The sequence below is a fragment of the Moschus berezovskii genome, chromosome 2 (assembly GCF_049115385.1).
Source record: "Moschus berezovskii isolate FMDL1 chromosome 2, NW_MosBer_1.0, whole genome shotgun sequence".
In the NCBI taxonomy this organism is placed as follows: domain Eukaryota; kingdom Metazoa; phylum Chordata; class Mammalia; order Artiodactyla; family Moschidae; genus Moschus; species Moschus berezovskii.
The window spans coordinates 45,641,039-45,661,589 of NC_142461.1; the positions used below are offsets into that span (position 1 = coordinate 45,641,039).

A 20,551-nucleotide genomic window follows, 5' to 3' on the forward strand; every position below is an offset into this window, starting at 1 on the left:
GGTAATTCAGTCCAAGCAAAAGCAGTATAAACCCAATATGGGATCCACAGTTCAGAATACAAATTTTCTTAAAAATTAAAACAACAGAAAATATCAAAGAAAATGATTCAAGAATTCAGTTATTTTTTATCTCAATTTTCCCTGCTTACTCTTTTCTGAATGCTTCTCTGAAAAACTTTAACATGTTTTATTTAGATAAAATGAAAATTTGTGGGAAGACTTTATCCCCTAAACACAGAATGAAGAAACACAGATTACATGGTCTGCAAAGTTTCAAGTTTTAGAATTTTTTCTAAAAGCCCTTCTAAGAAGTTCTAATAAAGATAGTTTAAAAAAAATCATAGTTCTAATAAATAAATGTCTCATAAAATGAAGTTCATGATGAGACAAAAAGACTTATGAATTGCTTTCATGTGAAAGTAGCAGCATTCTACAAAGAAAGCCCACTGGATAGGAAGCCTGGAAACCCTAGTTTCCAGTGAAGCAATGGTTAGATACACATGCAAGTTCACAGTTCTATTTGCTTTAAACAAACAAAATTCAGGGGAAAAAGAAATAACAACAATAAAGGATAATCAAGACAAAATAGTATGCAGAAGTGTTTATAAAACTTTTGGAACTATGAAAATGCTTTTCCTTTATTATTCTAGGGAACTTCGTGAATTAACAGACAAAGACTAATCTTTTACTGTATTATTAGATATAAAAACCCATGGATTTCGTCTTGCACTTACACTACGCAAGAAAATTCAGTAAAAGAACAGGAATACTGGAAGAAAAGGAATGACATTAGATTGCACGAGTTAATAATTATACACTTAGACTGTTTTAATAGTATATATTTCCTATTCTCTAGAATCAGACTTAAATTCTGACAGATGGATTCCAAACGCTTAGTGTCTTACCGCTCATTCTGCATAGCAGTAGACATTGGATTCACTGTTGGGCTCACAGACTTGTTTCTTTCCCATATCATCATAAGTTCAGCCATCCTCTCTTCAGCACACTGCGCAGTAAGTCGAGCCTCTGCATCCTGGTCCCAACAGTCTTCGATTGTCTCCTTGAGTGATCTCACAGCCTGTAATAAAGTATATGTCAAACACTGTATCTTACCAAAACATAACTGAATTTTTTTAGTGACATGAGGTGAAAGAAACAAATCAATTTTATTTAACCAATATCTTACATAGCTATAATAAAATACCTTAAGACATCAGAGATTTGTAAAGGGCTGTAATTCTCAAAAGGTGAGGAACAAGTACAGTAAGAAAATTTTAATTGAACTCATTGAAGAATTATCCACAAAAGTAAGTAGTTATAGTAAGTCATAGGTATCTTCAATGCCATGTGTTTATGCTGTTGTGGATCCACAGCACTGTTATTTCAATCAATAGCCACTAATTCTACTTCAAAAATGAGTTAAAAAAAATTCTGAGACTAGACTGTCTTCAATCTCTAAGCAAGCTTTTCCTCCTTTACTCCTAGTAGTGTGCTTCATTCCAATCATAAATCTTAAAAGCCTGACATTTTCTTCTTATTAAAACTAGTTTCATTAGTAGTATCAAAATCAGTCCTATTCTGTAACATGCATATATATCAGCAATGAACAGCAGTGTTCCGTTTGGAGAAAGTTGGTGCAAACTCCCTTTTAAAAGACAGACTTTGTATACTTTGATGAACTGGCATCCAGAATTCTTACTCACACTTGTACTCTGATTTTTTATTAGATGTCAAGTTCTTCACCTGCCAGTACATTTCCTGTCTTCAAGACACTTTCAAAATAGTAAGGTCAGGATTGCCAGATTTAACAAGTAAAAATATAGGATACTACATAATTTTAGTTTCAGATAGTTGGACAAACCATTTTTTAGAGTAAGTATATTCTCAACAAGTCATAACTCAAAGTATTTTATCTGGCAAGCCTATTTTAAGCTAAAAATTCTTGTGAGGAATCTTGGTAACATTTTTAATGTTTCCTAATAATTTGTGCTCTGTAACAACTTGAACCTGGGGTCTCTGGGAAACATCTGTTGTTGTTGTTGTTGTTGTTGTTGAGTCACTCAGTTGAGTTCTACTCTTTGCAACCCCATGGACTGCAGCACACCAGGGTTCCCTGTCGTTCACCATATCCCAGAGCTTGCTCAAACTCATGTCCATTGAGTCAATGATGTCATCAAACCATCTTGTCTTCTCTTGTCCCCTTTTCCTCCTGTCTTCAATCTTTCCCAGGACCAGGATTTTTCCTAATGAGTCAGCTCTTTGTATCAGCTTTCTTTATAGTCCAACTCTCACATCCATACTTGACTACTGGAAAAACCATAGCTTTGATTATACAGACCTTTGTTGGTAAAGTAATGTCTCTGCTTTTTAATATGCTGTTTAGGTTGGTTCCCTGGCAGTTTTTAAAAGGGGTACATTCATTAATTTTTAGAAGATTTTGAGTTTTGTTGCTACAAAAATGTTTCGTAATTTCAATGCAACTATGAAGGAAAATGTCTTCATAGAAAGGGGGAATATTTCATACAGAAACTATGTATTTGCTATCTAATTCTAGTGCTAGATTGTCATTGCACAGAAGCAGCAGTTCTACTGACTGTAGCACATTAGATTTAAATGGATTTATTGGAAGCGAACCAAATATTACTTATTTCCTACTCAGCAACCTCATCTAAATTGAGAGTAAAAAGTTTTCAGAAAAATATGCATATGGTGCATACCCCACAATGGCAGGGTTGCCAAAAGATACTTTAGAATAAGTAGTCCAATTTCTCTGGTGAAATAAAACCATTTATGGTTCTATTTTAGTAGATAAAATGTCACAAAGACTGAAAAGTACGCTTTTTCTTTGAAGCATACTCTCCTGTGAGGCTGGCACATCTAATGAATCCTGGGAAAGGATTCAGCCTCTTACCTGACGTCAGGGACCTCTTAAAAAAAAATCTGTCCCAGTTCCTACAGTAAAGTAGAAAGAAAGTAGAGGGAAGGGGAGTGGAGTGGAAGGGGAGGAGGGAAGGTAAGGCTGCTGCTGCTGCGTCACTTCAGTCGTGTCTGACTCTGTGTGACCCCATAAACAGAAGCCCACCAGGGTCCCCCGTCCCTGGGATTCTCCAGGCAAGAACACTGGAGTGGGTTGCCATTTCCTTCTCCAATGTGTGAAAGTGAAAAGTGAAAGTGAAGTCGCTCAGTCGTGTCCGACCCCTAGCGACCCCACAGACTGCAGCCTACCAGGCTCCTCCATCCATGGGATTTTCTAGGCAAGAGTACTGGAGTGGCAAGGTAAGGCTAGGCCCAAAAAAATCAGAAAAGCCAGTGGATGGTGACTTTCAAAACATCATTCCTCAAAAGGCAGTAGCTTCTAGTGACTAACATTGGATTTTTACTTCCTCCTTTATGCTTCCAAGTACAACAGTACATTGTGCCAAGGATGTTTACACAACCATAATTCTACAAAATTCCCACGTTTTTATTTTATTAAAAATTTTATAACAATCTGTATACAAAATAGAATTTAATACAGTACTATACTAAATTATTATAATGTATTATACAAATACAGTATTATAAAACTAGGAGAGGATAAATGAGAGACAACAATAAATAAGAATAAACATAATAGTTAAAGTTATAATGGGAACTTCCAGAAGAGAAAGTTTAGAAACAAAAACAAAACCTCAGAACACTGTTAACATGAATTACTTCTGGAGGTAGGACAGGAGTAGGTAGTCTTTTCTTTTCCCATTTCTTATTTTAGCCATTCCATTTAATTTGATTTTGTTTGCCATATATAAGAATAACTTTAATTCTTCTAAAAGGTTTTAAAAATAAGAAATACAGGATACTATCATTATTAATAAAGAGCAATTCCATAATTATGACATATAATGAAATACTGACCAAATGGAGAGAAAGTGATAAATCTATAAATGTACTGACAAGAAAAATTAGTGAAAAAACAAGCTTCAGAAATGACAGTGGATAATGAGATGACCCTACTCACATTAAAAAAATATATGAGACTGTGTGAATATATCTGCTGTATGCAAATGGTCGTTAAGATGTTTTTAGAATTATAGCAACAATTTACTGAAATGGCAGGAGCCTCTGAAAATATTTCAGCATTGTAAATTTCATTTTTAACGAGCAGAATTTATACATGGTACTTTGGTTTCTTTTTGGTGCAGTTTAAATTTCTATCAGTCAGTGAATATATAAGTCTGAACTAATTAACATTTTTGGTACTACTCTCAAGAGAATAAATGGAACGGAATTTCAATCATGTTTGAAATATTATCATGTTAAATTATTCCAGCTGTTACCCAATGTGGCAAACTGCAGACACAACAATCGCTCTAAAGAGTATTTTATACTTGAAGAAAATAAATTAAAACATCTCCAACTTTAAAAATATACAACATCATACAAATCAAGTTAGATTTTTTGGCATTAGACAACTCTAAAAACTATTACCATTAACAATCTATTTTTGCTTCAGGCAACATTTGAAATGTATTCAGTCCTAAGTCCTCTTTCTCAATAATTTAGTTTTCCCTTACCAGGCTATTTTCTTTCCAAGCTTCTGGGAACTTGGGTCTCTGTTTTTCCCTAGACACCAGAACCTGCATATCTTCAAAAGTGGGATGATTTCCAACCTCTGTCTGAAAAGCCATCTGGTATTCTGGTACAGATTCACCTGTGAATTTTTTTAAACAGGAATAAAATGTATTATTATCATTTTGGGTTTCATGCATTATTAGTAAAAGCCCTACTTATAATAGTCTTTGTTTGATAAATTAAATGTTGCTACAAATTAAATGGTAGTTACAATGATGGGCAATTATTTTTAAATGGTTTCCAATATTACTGACTTGGGGGGAGTGAGGGGTGGTGATGGACATTATTATATACATGAGGTTTAATGCTTAAAGCTATGCCTCAATTTTTATCCCATACAGGGAATTGAGGGTGGTGAATATGAGGAGAAAGTCCAAGATCTAGTACAACAAATGTATCTGTAGAGCTAAATATAAGTGGTGGGTTGTACAATCATGTCTTATCACATCACTGGCCCTATTACAATCTAGCCAAATCGATCAAATGTCACAAAAATTTTTATGATAATGACCATCTGACAAAAAAAAATCAATATACCGATTCTTCCCCTTAAAAAACAGTATCTAGATCAAGGATTTTTAAAATATCATGAACTATTCTATCACTGTTTAATAACTCTATTTATCACCAATATGTAATAGAAAATCAGCTGTTTGTGATAAGAAACTTATGATTCTTAAAAAATTTGATCAAATTAAACAATTAACATAGTGAGCCACACAGAAGACCATTGGGACCAACACTTAGAAAATTAATAGTTAAGTCAAAAACTAGGCAAAAAATACAACAGAGACTCTTCCTGTCTTCTTGAGCCTACCCCCACACCATTAAAATGACAGGATAAATTAGAAGAAAGGATATTAGGATGAAGGAAAGACACTTAGGTTGTAATCTTGGCTTCAACTCTACCTTGGAAAGTCATTTAACTATTCTGTGTTACAGTCTTCCTGTCAGTAAAATGGCAATGTCTGCCTTCCTTATCTCACTCACATGAAGATTAAAGTCATAATTACCCAGATAGAAAGTATACTACAAAACATGCAACTGAACTTTTATGCTTCAATTTGAATATTTAAAAAATCCATATATTTACCAAACAACAATATTTTTTGAAAAGTTACAAAAATCAATTCTATATTTTATGTAGCATAGCTCACATTTTTTGGAATACTGCACTACCTATAAATACAAATGATATCTTCACATACTCTGTAAACATTTAAGAACAATTATCAATAAGCATCAACACTGAACTTGAAAGACACAACTCAAGTATTTCATCTGCCATGTAGTGTATCACCTTCTTTCATAAAATCTCCTATGATAAACCCTCAACCCACACCATCCGTTAACTGTACTTAGTTACCGTTACTGTACTAGGATCTCTTCTGTATTTGAGACACATACACAACACAGATACACACTTTCCAAGCATTATTTTTTCTTCAAAGGTTCATTCAGTAGAATAAATATTTACAATTTTACCTCTTTGTTTTAATCAGATCTAAATTATAATTAGAAAACATGCTAAATAAAACAAATGCATAATCTTCATTTGTGAATGGAATGACATTCAAATCAAATTTCTACTAAATCTTCATGGTTCTCATTTGTTACTATTATGTCTCTAAGTAGTTAGAAACTTTCTAATCCACTTCTCAATTTACATCTGTTCTTCTCCTTTCTTTCTCCTGTCTTTTTTCTTCCTTCCTTTCCTTCCTTTGTACAATAATATAGAACCGAATTTATCTGTATTGTTAATATTTTATAGAGAGAGACAGACAGCCATCAACACAAACTGTTTCCATTTAATAAAATGGAATAATAATCAAAGCATGTGACGTACCTGGAGTTCTATCACTGAAGTTTAAAGAATATTGTGTAAGAATTTTACAATCAATATATGCTTTCTTTAGGTTTATTAATATGTTTGAGGAATATTTACACCTCATTTCATTGTTAAAAATTCTGAGTGCCCTGTATCCGCTGCCTGTGCTTTCTTAATATGTTTCCCTGTAATATAATTCCTGCAATATTTCTGTCTTCTCTGTTTCACAGAAACTCCTCTATGAATACTAATGATCTCCTCCTATTCAAATTCCAAGATCAATCCTCAGTTCTACTTCCTTTTGACCTTTCAATTACATATATTTCTATCAATCTTGGTTCTTAATATTTTCTAACACTGGCAGAAAGTGAAGAGGAACTAAAAAGCCTCTTGGTGAAAGTGAAAGAGGAGAGTGAAAAGGTTGGCTTGAAGCTCAACATTCAGAAAACTAAGATCATGGCATCTGGTCCCATCACTTCATGGGAAATAGATGGGGAAACAGTGGCAGACTTTATTTTTTTGGGCTCCAAAATCACTGCGGATGCTTACTGCAACCATGAAATTAAAAGATGCTTACTCCTTGGAAGGAGAGTTATGACCTAGATAGCATATTAAAAAGCAGAGACATTACTTTGCCAACTAAGGTCTGTCTAGTCAAGGCTATGGTTTTTCCCGTGGTCATGTATGGATGTGAGAGTTGGACTGTGAAGAAAGCTGATCGCCGAAGAATTGATGCTTTTGAACTGTGGTGTTGGAGAAGCCTCTTGAGAGACCCTTGGCCTGCAAGGAGATCCAACCAGTCCATTCTAAAGGAGATCAATCCTGGGTGTTCATTGGAAGGACTGATACTAAAGCTGAAACTCCAATACTTTGGCCACCTCATGCGAAGAGTTGACTCACTGGAAAAGACTCTGATGCTGGGAGGGATTGGGGGCGGGAGGAGACGGGGACGACAGAGAATGAGATGGCTGGATGGCATCACCGACTCGATGGACATGAGTTTGAGTGAACTCAGGGAGTTGGTGATGGACAGGAAGGCCTGGCGTGCTGTGATTCATGGGGTCACAGAGTCAGTCACGACTGAGCAACTGAACTGAACTCAACACTGGCTTTACCAATTCTATCATTTCTCAGTTTCCTCTGTATTTTTATCTTCTTCACTAACCTATAATGGTCGAAGTGGCCTAACACTCAGTCTTTACTTACCAGTGTTTCTGTGTTTATTCTCTTAGGGGAGTGGAGTATATCCACTCATAAATTCTCAACTATCATCTCTATGTAGACAATTCCCAAATAAATATTTTAATCTTAAATTCTTCATTCTTAAAGTTCTTCAGCAGCTTCTCAAGTGCTCAGAGGGTGCATTAGGAAAATGATAAACTGCTAAAGTCATCAGAGACCAAATTTTCAGTAGTCTATCAACATCCAAAAGTTACCATAATTAACTCATCTTTCTAATATAAATCAGGATTTTTCCTAAGCTCCTTACTGGCACCGTTACTATTTCTCAAACCTTAGAGTACTTCTCAGTTTCCAAGACTGTCTCCAATAGCTAACGAGAACCACTGATTCCTTTTCTATATTTTATTTCAGATATACTTCTTCACCATTTCCATATCTAAGATTACAGGGTATCTTAATACAACTCTCTTCTTTTTCCTTTATTTTTATTTTGAATTGTGGTTAAATGGATGTAACATAAAATTTGCCATTTAAACCATTTCTGATAGTACAGTTCTATGGCACTAAGTACTTTCACAAAGTTGTGCATCCATGTCCAGAACATTTTCTATCTTCCTAAACTGAAATTCTGTATACATTTAAAAATAACTCAATTTCTTTTACCTTTTTTAAACTCTTTCTAGCATTATTTTAATTCATCTTGTATCTCCATTAAAATAATATTCTGCAAACAAGATTTAATTGCCTTTCCTGTGCAAACATTTGATATTGCACTTTATAATTTACCAGTCCAAAAGCAATAGTTATTCTTTGAATGTAGCAACTGTTCAAAAAAATGTTGCTGATAGCAATGTACTAACTTAAGCTGATACAAGAATCATTTTAGTTACACATGCTTCTAAAAAACAAAAGTTCTGGTTTAGGATTTTGAAAATACTATGGTCAAAGTTTTAATAACAGAAATTAAAACTTATAAGGTTCCAATAATATGTGATACTACTGCAATCACTGCTATTTCCAGAAAAACACTTTGAGTACCCAGTCAGTCAGTTCAGTAGCTCAGTCCTGTCCAACTCTTTGCAACCCCATGAACTGCAGTATGCCAGGCCTCCTAGTCCATCACCAACTCCTAAAGTTTACTCATGTCCATTGAGTCAGTGATGCCATCAAAGCATCTAATCCTCTGTCATCCCCTTCTCCTCTCACCTTCAATCTTTCCCACCATCAAGGTCTTTTCAAATGAGTCAGTTTTTTGCATCAGGTGGCCAAAGTATTAAGAGTTTCAGCTTTAGCATTAGTCTTACCAATGAATATTCAGGATTTATTTCCTTTAGGATGGACTGGTTGGATCTCCTTGCAGTCCAAGGGACTCTCAAGAGTCTTCTCCAACACCATAGTTTAAAAGCATCAATTCTTCAGTGCTCAGCTTTTTCTACAGTCCAACTCTCACATCCATACATGACTACTAGAAAAACCATAGCTTTGACTGGATGGACCTTAGTTGGCAAAGTAGTATCTCTGCTTTTTAATATGCTGTCTAGTGCCCAATACTTCTATTTAATTGGAAAATACACTTCTAAATAATAACTGGTTGACTTGCCAGTAATCTAAATAATTATTAATTTATTCCATTTATTTTATAATTATAAACTATTGATAAATGTTTACTCGTTTTGGGGGGCTAGGGAATCACACCGTGTGCCATGTGGGATCCTAACCATGGATCAAACCTGTCCCCCTTGCAGTGGAAGCACAGATTCCTAACCACTGGACCTCCATGGAAGGCCCAAATGCTCACTGTTTTTGAAGCAAAAAAAAAAAAAAAAATCAACTGCACTACTAATCTGTTTTTATTAAGTAGTTCCATTGTCCAATGCTGGGTCAACTGACTGTTTTTCATTTCCCCATGCTATTAATGCTGTTATTTCTACAAAATAGAGACCACTTATGTCAAATTATTTTTATACAACCTAGAAGAGTGCAATGCACTGGTAAATACACTGTTAATTATTTTAAGTTTTTATTAATATATCACAATGACATTGATATAATCATAACAAAAGGAGAAAAATATACACTCATTTGGCTATTTCAAGTTAGCTTCAAGTAAATATTTACATTGAATGAGTTGTTCTTTCATGAAAGGAAGGAAGACAGACGGCATGAAGACAAGAGAAGGGAATTTTTTTTAAAAAGGAAGAAAAGGAGAATTTTTAAAAAGGAAGAAAAAGATAATCCAATGGATAATTCCTACTTCTAATTCCTTACTGAGTCAATTCAGGAAACACTATGAAGTGTATCTTCGCAAATGCTCAGAGGGTGCATAAGGAAATGATAACTACTAAAGCCATCAGAGACCAAAATGAATACAGGCAAACTATTATGAGCAATTAATGAAATCATAGTCAGATGCAAACCTGGAGTTCTTTCTAAAAAGTTTTTTCCGACTGACATCTTTCTGCTAATAATGTTTCTGAACACTAGATGGCAATGAACTAAAGGTTTAAATGAAAGCACAAACACATAAAAGTAGACTTAATATAGGGAGAAAAAATATGTAACTGCTTCACTTCAAAACATACGTTAATTCTGACAACAATTCCCTCACCTGGAAAGAGGTCTGTACATCTCATAAATATCTCCCAATAAATTAGTCCAAGTGCATACATATCTACTTGTTTCAAAGCTGATTCACAGTCCCTAAGGTTCACAGCTCCTTCCAGAACTTCTGGTGCCATATATCTGATTGTGCCAACCTGATAAAAAAAGAATGACATATATTTCAGGAAATAATGTAGCATATTTTGAAGGGCACACATTAGGCCAGAAGTTATACATAAATTTTGGGTCAACAATAGGTCAATATGCTTATTTGAACCTAAGTATGTCACTAAACCTTTTTAGACCTCATATTTTAAACTATAAAATACCCTTTTCAGAACATCATGGTTGCTTTCAGTTTTTGGCAATTATGAATAAAGCTGCTGTGAACCTTGATGTGCAGGTGTTTGTGTAAATATAAGTTGTTAACTCAACAGGGTCTATATACCAAAGACTGTGATTGCTGGAATGCTATGTTTTCCAAAGTGAATACTATCTAGCATTCCTACCAACAAGGAGTGGGTTGCTGTTGCCCCACATCATCACAAGCATTTGAAATTATTGTTTTTTTTAAACCATTCAAAGGCAATGGCATCCTGTTTTGATTTGCAGTTCTCAAATCATGAATCACGTTGAGAAACGTTCACATGCTTATTTGCCATCTGTATACCTTCTTTGGTCAGGTTTTTATTTAGATCTTCTATTTATTAATTGACTTGACTTCTTACTATTGAGTTGTTTTCTCATTTTTTTAATATTGTCTTTTGTAAGTAGAAGTTTTTAATTTTAATAAAATTCACCTTAGCAATTTTTTCTTTAAAAAACTACCCTCTTGAAATAATTAAGCTGTGATTCAGTCATCCTAGTGAATAGTGCTTATGCTTATGTGTGCTTAGTTGCTCAGTCGTGTCTGACTCTTTGCGACGCCATGGACTGTAGCCCACCAGGCTCCTCTGTCCATGGGATTCTCCAGGCAAAAGTACTGGAGTGGGTTGCTATGCCCTCCTCCAGGGGATCTTCCCAACCCAGGGATCAAACCCAGGTCTCCTGCATTGTAGGTATGCTTTACCATTTGAGCCACCAGCGAAGCCCCGTCAACAGTATTCCTCCTAATGCTTGACATTTGTTTGTTGGAATGGCAGTGATTTCCACAATGAATTGATGAACTTCATGCAGTGTTTTCTGTGTATCTTAATTCTGTAATTCCTAACATGCTATAATTGGATAAGGACAACCGTCCTGAGTAGTTAGTAGATTTTTTAATTCAATTTATTATATTTTGAAAGTATGTCAGTGTGATACCTTTTGTCTACACTCACCTCACTTATCGCTGCATTATCTTCCTCCCCTGGGCGCACCAGTCTATTTCCAGTCAGCTTCATGGACAATCCAAAGTCACTAATAACGCAGGTTCCATCATTTTTCACCAGAACATTTCTGCTGTTCAAATCTCGATGGGAAATTGCAGGTTTATAATGATCTGTTTGGATAGTTTTCAAATATTTATTAATGCTTCAATTGCACTACTGAATGAGCAGGAAGGTAATATAAAGACTGCTTTTTTTCTTCCCTATACTTTTCTAATAACAAAAAGTACGTAAATAAAAATTACAACTCACAATCCTCACTGTTTTCATTATATTTCACAACATAATTCCTTTTGCATCTATAATTAATTAAGCTTTAAACATTCAGTTGCAATTTCTAGTCAATAGGATCTTGCTTCTAATTTTAACATATACTAGACTTTGGTCCTTTCTTTTTCCCTCTAGTAGGAAAAGGAGGCAATAAAAAAAGGAATATTTGGTAAAAACAAAAAGTAAATTTACCTAAAATAATTATCAGTGTAAAACTGGAATGGCTGGCTCTGAAATTGGTATATGTATCTTATAACCTATGACAGAAAATCCCAGTTTTGCCCTGAGGCTTAGCTCTATATCTAAGCCCACCACAGTTCTTCAACTCAAACTACAAACAGTTTTGCAATGGATTCTTTTCTAATTTTATAAAACAAAATACTATTATACTCATTCTGTTATTTGTTTATCAGAAGACTTTTATGTTCTACGAAGGCAGAGAGAAGACATGTTCTGCCTGAATTCAAAAGGCCCGACACACAGACACACACACACTGCCTGAAAGAATATATCCAACCAAGGCCCCTAACTAAAATATAATTCTTTTCCTCTTGATAAGAAAACCATGGAGGAGGGAGGAAGGAAGGAAAGGACTGGAAGTTTGGAATTAGCAGATGCAAACTATTATATATAAAACGGAAAAACAACAAGGTCCCACTGTATAGCACAGGGAACTATATTCAATGTCCTGTGAAAAACTACAATGGAAAAGAATATGAAAAAGAATATACGTGTACAGCTGAGTCACTCTGTTGTACAGGAGAAATTAATACAACATTGGAAATCAACTATACTTCAATAAAATTTTAAAAAGAAAACTTTATATAAATCTTATATTGAAATAAAATCACAGCTCTTAAAAGGAAAAAATATTCTATAGTACAATTCTAAAAATTTAAAATAACTCCTTAGTTATATAAAGAAATAGAGCAACGAGAACAAAGTCAATGATAAATACAAACAGAATGTTTACATTTAGGCACAAAAAGACTCAGCATTTACATTTATTACTCTCATTAACATGTATTAAACTGCGATTTCACCAAAAATAAAACCAAAGACAGAAGATAATGATTCCTCTGATCAAAAAGAAATGATACAAATGAACTTACTTACAAAACAGAAAGAGACTCACAGACTTACAATGAACTTACTGGCAGGGCCAGGGGAGGAATAGTTAGAGAGTTTGGGATAGTCATGTACACACTGCTATATTTTAAATGGATAACCAACAAGGATTACTGTAAGGCACATGGAATTCTGCTCAATGTTATGTGGTAGCCTGAATGGGAGGAGGGCTTGTGGGAGAATGGATGAATATAACTAAGACCCTTCTCTATTCACTTGAAACTATCACAACCCTGTTAATCAGTTATACCCCAAAACAAAATACAAAGCTCAAAAGAAAAAAAAGATTCCTTTGATATGGGGAGGAAAACGCAATAGCATAATTGGAAGAAAAATAGCAGTTACTAGGTTTCTAAGAGTTGATTTCTTTCTGATTTTTCCCCCTTCTTACTTCCTGGTCCAGTCTTCCAAAGTATGTACTAACATGGCTCACTCAACTCATAAAAGAGCTGCATTTCTTATTCTGGATAAAACCAGAACATAAGTATATATGGTTTAATCTTGAGCTGATATTCATATAAGAAAATTTATAGAGACACCTGAAATGTTTGTATGACACCAAACCAATAATTAAGCTAAATTATCTCATACTAGGGAAACTAGCTTAATAATGTGAAGAACAACGCAATGAGTCAGTGAACCAGCCAGAGGGGAAACTAGGGTAGTACTTTCTAAAACTATTAAAAAGGAAATAAAAGGTGGAACAACTGAGCCCATGTGCAGTAACTACTGTGCCTGGGCTCTAGAGCCCAAGAGTCACAACTACGGAAGTTCATATGCTTTCCCCTCTTCCCCTTTGGTAATCATAATTTGTTTTCTACATCTGTAGGTCTATTTTGTTTTGTAAATAAGTTCATTTATATCTTTTTTTTTTTTCCAGACTCTATATGTAAGTGATATCCTATGATATTTGTTTGGCTTAATTTACTTAGTATGATAATCTCTAGTTCCATCCATGTTGCTGCAAATGGAATTATTTCATGGCTGAGTAAGCACATAACACAATATTCCCTCTATATGTGTGTATAATTTATATATATTCCCCTTTTATATATCTCATATCTTCCTTATCTTCATCTATTGATGGACAAGTACATTCCTTGGATATAAATAGCGCTGCAATGAACATTGGGATGCATGTATCTTTTTGAATTATAGTTTTCTCTGGATATGTGCCCAGGAATGGGACTTCAGGATAATAAGGTAACTCTATTTTTAGTTTTTTAAGGAACTTCCATACTATTCTCCATAGTGGCTGTGCCAATTTATATTTCTACCAGCAGTATAAAAGGATTCGGTTTTCTACATACTCTCTCCAGCATTTATTAATTGTAGACTTTTAGATGATAGCCATTCTGACCAAAGTGACTTGTGGAAAATATTTTTTAAATAATTCAGTTCAGTTCAGTCGCTCAGTCGTGTCCGACTCTTTGCGACCCCATGAATCACAGCACGCCAGGCCTCCCTGTCCATCACCAACTCCCAGAGTTCACTCAAACTCATGTCCATACAGTCGGTGATGCCATCCAGCCATCTCATTCTTTGTCGTCCTCTTCTCCTCCCGCCCCCAAACCCTCCCAGCATCAGAGTCTTTTCAGTGAGTCAACTCATCGCATGAGGTGGCCAAAGTATTGGAGTTTCAGCCTTCCAATGAACACCCGGAACTGATCTCCTTCAGAATGGACTGGTTGGATCTCCTTGCAGTACAAGGGACTCTCAAGAGTCTTCACCAGCACCACAGTTCAAAAGCATCAATTCTTCGGCGATCAGCTTTCTTCACAGTCCAACTCTCACATCCATACATGACCACGGGAAAAACCATAGCCTTGACTAGACGGGCCTTTGTTGGCAAAGTAAAGTCTCTGCTCTTTAATATACTATCTAGGTTGATCATAACTTTCCTTCCAAGGAGTAAGCGTCTTTTAACTTCATGGCTGCAATCAGCATCCGCAGTGATTTTAGAGCCCCCAAAAATAAAGTCTGACACTGTTTCCACAGTTTCCCCATCTATTTCCCCATGAAGTGATGGGACCAGATGCCATGATCTTTGTTTTCTGAATGTTGAGCTTCAAGGCAACATTTTCACTCTCCTCTTTCACTTTCATCAAGAGGCTTTTGAGTTCCTCTTCACTTTCTGCCATAAGGGTGGTGTCATCTGCATATCTGAGGTTATTGATATTTCTTCCGGCAATCTTTATTCCAGCTTGTGCTTCTTCCAGCCCAGCATTCCTCATGATGTACTCTGCATATAAGTTAAATAAGCAGGGTGACAATATACAGCCATGACGTACTCTTTTTCCTGTTTGGAACCAGTCTGTTGTTCCATGTCCAGTTCTAACTGTTGCTTCCTGACCTGCATACAGGTTTCTCGAGGCAGATCAGGTGGTCTGGGATTCCCATCTCTTTCAGAATTTTCCACAGTTTCTTGTGATCCACATAGTCAAATGCTTTGGCATAGTCAATGAAGCAGAAATAGATGTTTTTCTGGAACTCTCTTGCTTTCTCCATGATCCAGCGGATGTTGGCAATTTGATCTCTGGTGCCTCTGCCTTTTCTAAAACCTGCTTGAACATCTGGGAGTTCACGGTTCATGAATTGCTGGAGCCTGGCTTGGAGAATTTTGAGCGTCACTTTACTAGCGTGTGAGATGAGTGCAATTGTGCGGTAGTTTGAGCATTCTTTGGCATTGCCTTTCTTTGGGATTGGAATGAAGACTGACCTTTTCCAGTCCTATGGCCACTGCTGATCTTCCAAATTTGCTGGCATATTGAGTGCAGCACTTTCACAGAATCATCTTTCAGGATTTGAAATAGCTCACTTGGAATTCCATCACCTCCACTAGCTTTGTTCGTAGTGATGCTTTCTGAGGCCCACTTGACTTCACATTCCAAGATGTCTGGCTCTAGGTGAGTGATCTCGCCATCGTGATTATCTAAGTCATGAAGATCTTTTTTGTACAGTTCTTCTGTGTATTCTTGCCACCTCTTCTTGATATCTTCTGCTTCCGTTAGGTCGATACCATTTCTGTCCTTTATCGAGCCCATCTTTGCATAAAATGTTCCCTTGGTATCTCTAATTTTCTTGAAGAAATCTCTTGTTTTTCCTATTCTGTTGTTTTCCTCTATTTCTTGGCATTGATCGCTGAGGAAGGCTTTCTTATAGCTATTATACTGATGTTTTTTACAATAGCATATACTCAGTTGTTTTTTTATTTAAGGTTAACCATTTAGTAACAATATAAGGTGATGTTGAAGAATATAATCTGTGTTTAAATAAAACTCATATTTGATGGCAATCATTCTTTCCAGCCAAAGTTTGACTGGAAAACTTTCTGAATCATGCGAGCCTTGAAAAGAGGGATTAGGATGGTATTTTAATTTTTGTGTTAAGCCAGCTCTTTAAAGGAGTTATAGTATTTAAGAATAAAGAAACACAATACAAATGGCTACTAAGCTAACACACTATAATAAGTGCATCAAGTTGCTGACACAGGCAATAACATTGAACAATTCTGTATTCAAGAAAAGCAAGATGTCAAGATAAATGAACTGATAAATTATTCAGAAGAAATTATTTATATATGAAGCAACAGCTAAAAAAGATGATCCACACTATTATACAATGGAACAAAGATCTAAGAAACTGATATATTAAAAATTCTCTTCATTACAGAGGTCAGAGAAATTGAAAAAAGAATGTATGGCAAGAAAATTGCTGTAAGGGATGTAAACGCAAAGACAGAGTTTCATAGCAAAGCTAATTTTGAGGGGTCTGTGATATGATATGAGGTGTACTTTGAAACAAAGTGAAGAAAGCAAATATATTTTAAAAAGATGCATTGGAAAACTAGCAAAAATGTACATAAAAGCTGAATAAAACTGTATTTACACCACTACACTCAGTATTAACATAATACAACCACTCAGTATTGACACATTGGCAAAGACTGACTCCTCACCATGCTTTCTCGTTATTTGAAGCAGCAATGCACCTAGCTATAACTAACAAACACACACTGCATTGAAACATCCCTTGCAGCTAAGTGTGGTGGGAAAGCATGGACTAAGCTCTGGGAAAGAAAGCATAAGCACAAGAGTGGGACTTTTGGAGGTTAAAAAGGGGCAATTCCTTCTATTCTCCCTTTTCTCTGATTAGCATATAGCATGATGGACAATGAGGTGATCCTGAAAACATAAGCCACATATAAAGATAAAAGGAGGAGAAATACAGGAGTCTGGTGCCCTAATACTACTATGGTGCTGCCAAAAAAAAAAATGTGAACACTGTCTCTCTCTAGATTCTTACATGAGAAAGGAAAAAAACAGTCACTCTCATTGAAATCTGTTATATTTTCCTCTCTGATAAATCTGAACAAACCTAATGGAAGGACTGACACTAAAGCTGAAACTCCAATACTTTGGCCACCGCGTGTGAAGAGTTGACTCACTGGAAAAAGAGTCTGATGCTAGGAGGGATTGGGGGTGGGTAGAGACGGGGACGACAGAGAATGAGATGGCTGGATGGTATCACCGACTCGATGGACATGAGTTTGAGTGAACTCCGGGAGTTGGTGATGGACAGGGAGGCCTGGCGTGCTGTGATTCATGGGGTCGCAAAGAGTCGGTCACGACTGAGCGACTGAACTGAACTGAATGCTAGCTAAGAGAAGCACTGACTTATAAAAAGATACATTTGAGTTTTATACTAAAGACCAACCAAACTATAGAATGTGTGTGTAAAGAAGTAACAATGCATTTGTAGTTCATTTAAATAAGAAAAATAAATACAAGGAAAATACAATGCAGTCAGCTAAGAGGTTCTTAACCTAGAGCCAGAGAGGAACTTCAAAAGATTGCGAACCCCTACAAACACAAGAATATTTTTTAAAGTATGCCCATACATGTATCTTTACAGGGAAAGTGTTCATAGCTTTCATTAAAATCTATTAGAATCCATGACTTAGCTAACGAAGTTCTTTTTCTTATTCTTCTTGTTAAATTTCAAATACATTTCCTCACACTAGATCTTTTAAACAACTGGCTAATAATACATCTGCTGTAATATAAAATACACTTTTACTCTGAAGATACAAATAAGGCTTCCCTTGTGAATTGTGTCCCCATATGTTTTTCAGCATCTTCTTGTCATTGTCTTACCTCCCCGTGGCAATTCAGTATGAAGATAAGCCAATCCTCTAGTCACAGAATGAGCCAGACGGCAAGAGCTTACCCAGTCACTTGTATGGAGACTTAAATACTTGCATAGAGATCCCTATAAGGAGGAAAAAAAGTAAAAGGGGAAGGGGAGAAAAAGTGGAATTATTTATTTGAACATGAGGAGGTAAGTGAGCAGCTGTACAAAGGGATCTGCATATGTCAGGATTCAAAGGAGGTCCAATGAATCATGACATTTCAGAACACTGAAGTAAGAAAAGACATCTCTGTGGGTAGAGAAAGGAAGAGAGAATGAAAAGTAGAATTTTGACATTATTAATTTTTATGCCTCCAGTATTAAAAATTATGAAGAGGTTATTTAATTTCATTTTACAGGCTTCTTTATCAGGCTTCCCTCATAGCTCAGTTGGTAAAGAATCCCGCGTGTAATGCAGGAGACCCTGGTTTGATTCCTGGGTCGGGAAGATCCCCTGGAGAAGGGATAGGCTACCCACTCCAGTATTCTTGGGCTTCTGTTATAGCTCAGCTGGTAAAGAATGCCTGCAATGCGGGAGACCTGGGTTCGATCGCTGGGTTGGGAAGATTCCCTGGAGAAGGGAAAGCCTACCCACTCCAGTATTCTGGCCTGGAGAATTCCATGGACTATAGAAGTCAATGGGGTTGCAAAGAGTTGGACACGACTGAGCAATTTTCACTTTACTTCACTTATCAACTTAAGATATTTTCAACTGTTTCTTTACATGGTATCTTTTACCAGGACAAAACCAAATTATCCCTTTATGTAGAAATTATGTAGAAAAGTAGAAAACTTTTTTACAATCAGAAGGTTTTTGTAAATATATGTCATTGCTACTCAAAGTGCTCATCCATAAATTCTCTATTACCAGGCTGAGATAAAGAGCATGCATCAGAGTAAATGTCAATCAAAACACTGCCTCCTTCATCAAGAAGTCTTGCTAAGAGAGAGACAGAGAGGCAGAGACACAGTGACAGAGGTTCAGGGCACTGAACAGTTTCATTCACATTCTGGGATAAAACCCTTATTTCACAGTACACCATTTATACACAGTTTGCAAACCAGCAACTCTCTATGTAACAGGGATCCTCTTACACATCCGATTAACATAAATGCCAGTAAACTTTTTAAGAAGAACTTACATTGGGATAATACTCCATTACAAGCAAATACTCCATGCGTCCATCTGCAGTGACTCTCTCATCTCCAACTATAAAGCGAGCAATGTTGTCATGTTCCATCAAAGGCACTCTGTAAATGTTTTTCTCATTGATAAAATTCTGACGGTTTGCAAAGGAAAACACTTTTACAGCAACTGGACGTTCATCTAAGGAACCTTTATATACAGCTCCATATCGACCCCGGCCAATCAGCTGTAAGTTTGTTTTGAAAAAAAGCAAGATGTTATTTCTTCACAACTGAACAATCCAATTTACTAAAGTATAAATCTGTATGTATCCAACAGGTCTCTAATGCTTGGTCTGATTTATTCCATTATCAATAAACTAACAAATTAGGCATCCTACACAGCTCAGAAACAAGTACCATCCCTTCCACAGATGACAATTATAAACTCTGAACAAAATTTTTTAAAAGAAATCTAAAAATGCGGTGGAATGAACAAAAGTAGGTAGATACTGAGGGTGTTAACATTTAAAAGAAAGAAAGGACATAGGGTGAGATACTCATTTTATAGCGTTCAGTCTCTGAGCAGGCTAAAATCTGCACTTTGTATTGGATCAAAAATTGCAATAGAAAATCTTTCTTGCCTCAGATACCAGGGAACAGAATTTAGAGCAACCACTGCTAATGGAGAATGAAGGCAGAATTCCAAAAAGGAGAGTCAGAGAGTGGGAAATCCAATTAATGCAAGGGACAGACTCCAGGTAAAGGATCAATAACAAGAGATAAGTTTGTAATATGCCTAACCAAGATAACTGCCTACCAAAACCAACAATGAAATGAACACACTTTATAAGAACCAAACAGAATACAGAGTCTTCACAATATAACATTCACAGATTCTAGTACAACACAATAAAAAAATACTCAAATAAAACCCCCAGCGATTTGCAACTGTTCATTTCTGGCTTTTGGAACTTCTCTGCCTTTTTACTGAAAAAAGCTTAGGAGTTTACCACCATTTATTTAATGATTATTTGTTATATTTCATTCACTATTCCTAATTTAAATTTTTACAAACAGATAAGATTGCCCTTTAAAGGCTGTATTAAAGCAAAGTTAAATCACCAATGGTTGGAGTGTTTCTTTTACTCGATCCAGAATAATATCCTAATGGTTTTAATTCATATTTTTTCCAATATAGTAAACTGGACATATTATTATACATTTACTAGGCATACTTCCTTGTAGC

General features: G+C 35.8%; 1 protein-coding gene across 1 annotated transcript in view; it reads right to left on the minus strand.

The window, feature by feature from the left end:
- The window catches only part of BMPR2 (bone morphogenetic protein receptor type 2), a 159,291-nt gene that overhangs the window by 10,821 nt on the left and 127,919 nt on the right, over window positions 1-20,551 (minus strand). Inside the window, exons 6-11 of the mRNA XM_055397814.2 lie at window positions 19,320-19,550; window positions 18,144-18,258; window positions 11,542-11,702; window positions 10,230-10,377; window positions 4,554-4,690; window positions 906-1,078 (exon numbers count right to left, since the gene is read on the minus strand). Of these exons, the coding sequence (XP_055253789.1) occupies window positions 906-1,078; window positions 4,554-4,690; window positions 10,230-10,377; window positions 11,542-11,702; window positions 18,144-18,258; window positions 19,320-19,550 (965 nt within the window). The remainder of the gene's footprint in view (window positions 1-905; window positions 1,079-4,553; window positions 4,691-10,229; window positions 10,378-11,541; window positions 11,703-18,143; window positions 18,259-19,319; window positions 19,551-20,551) is intronic.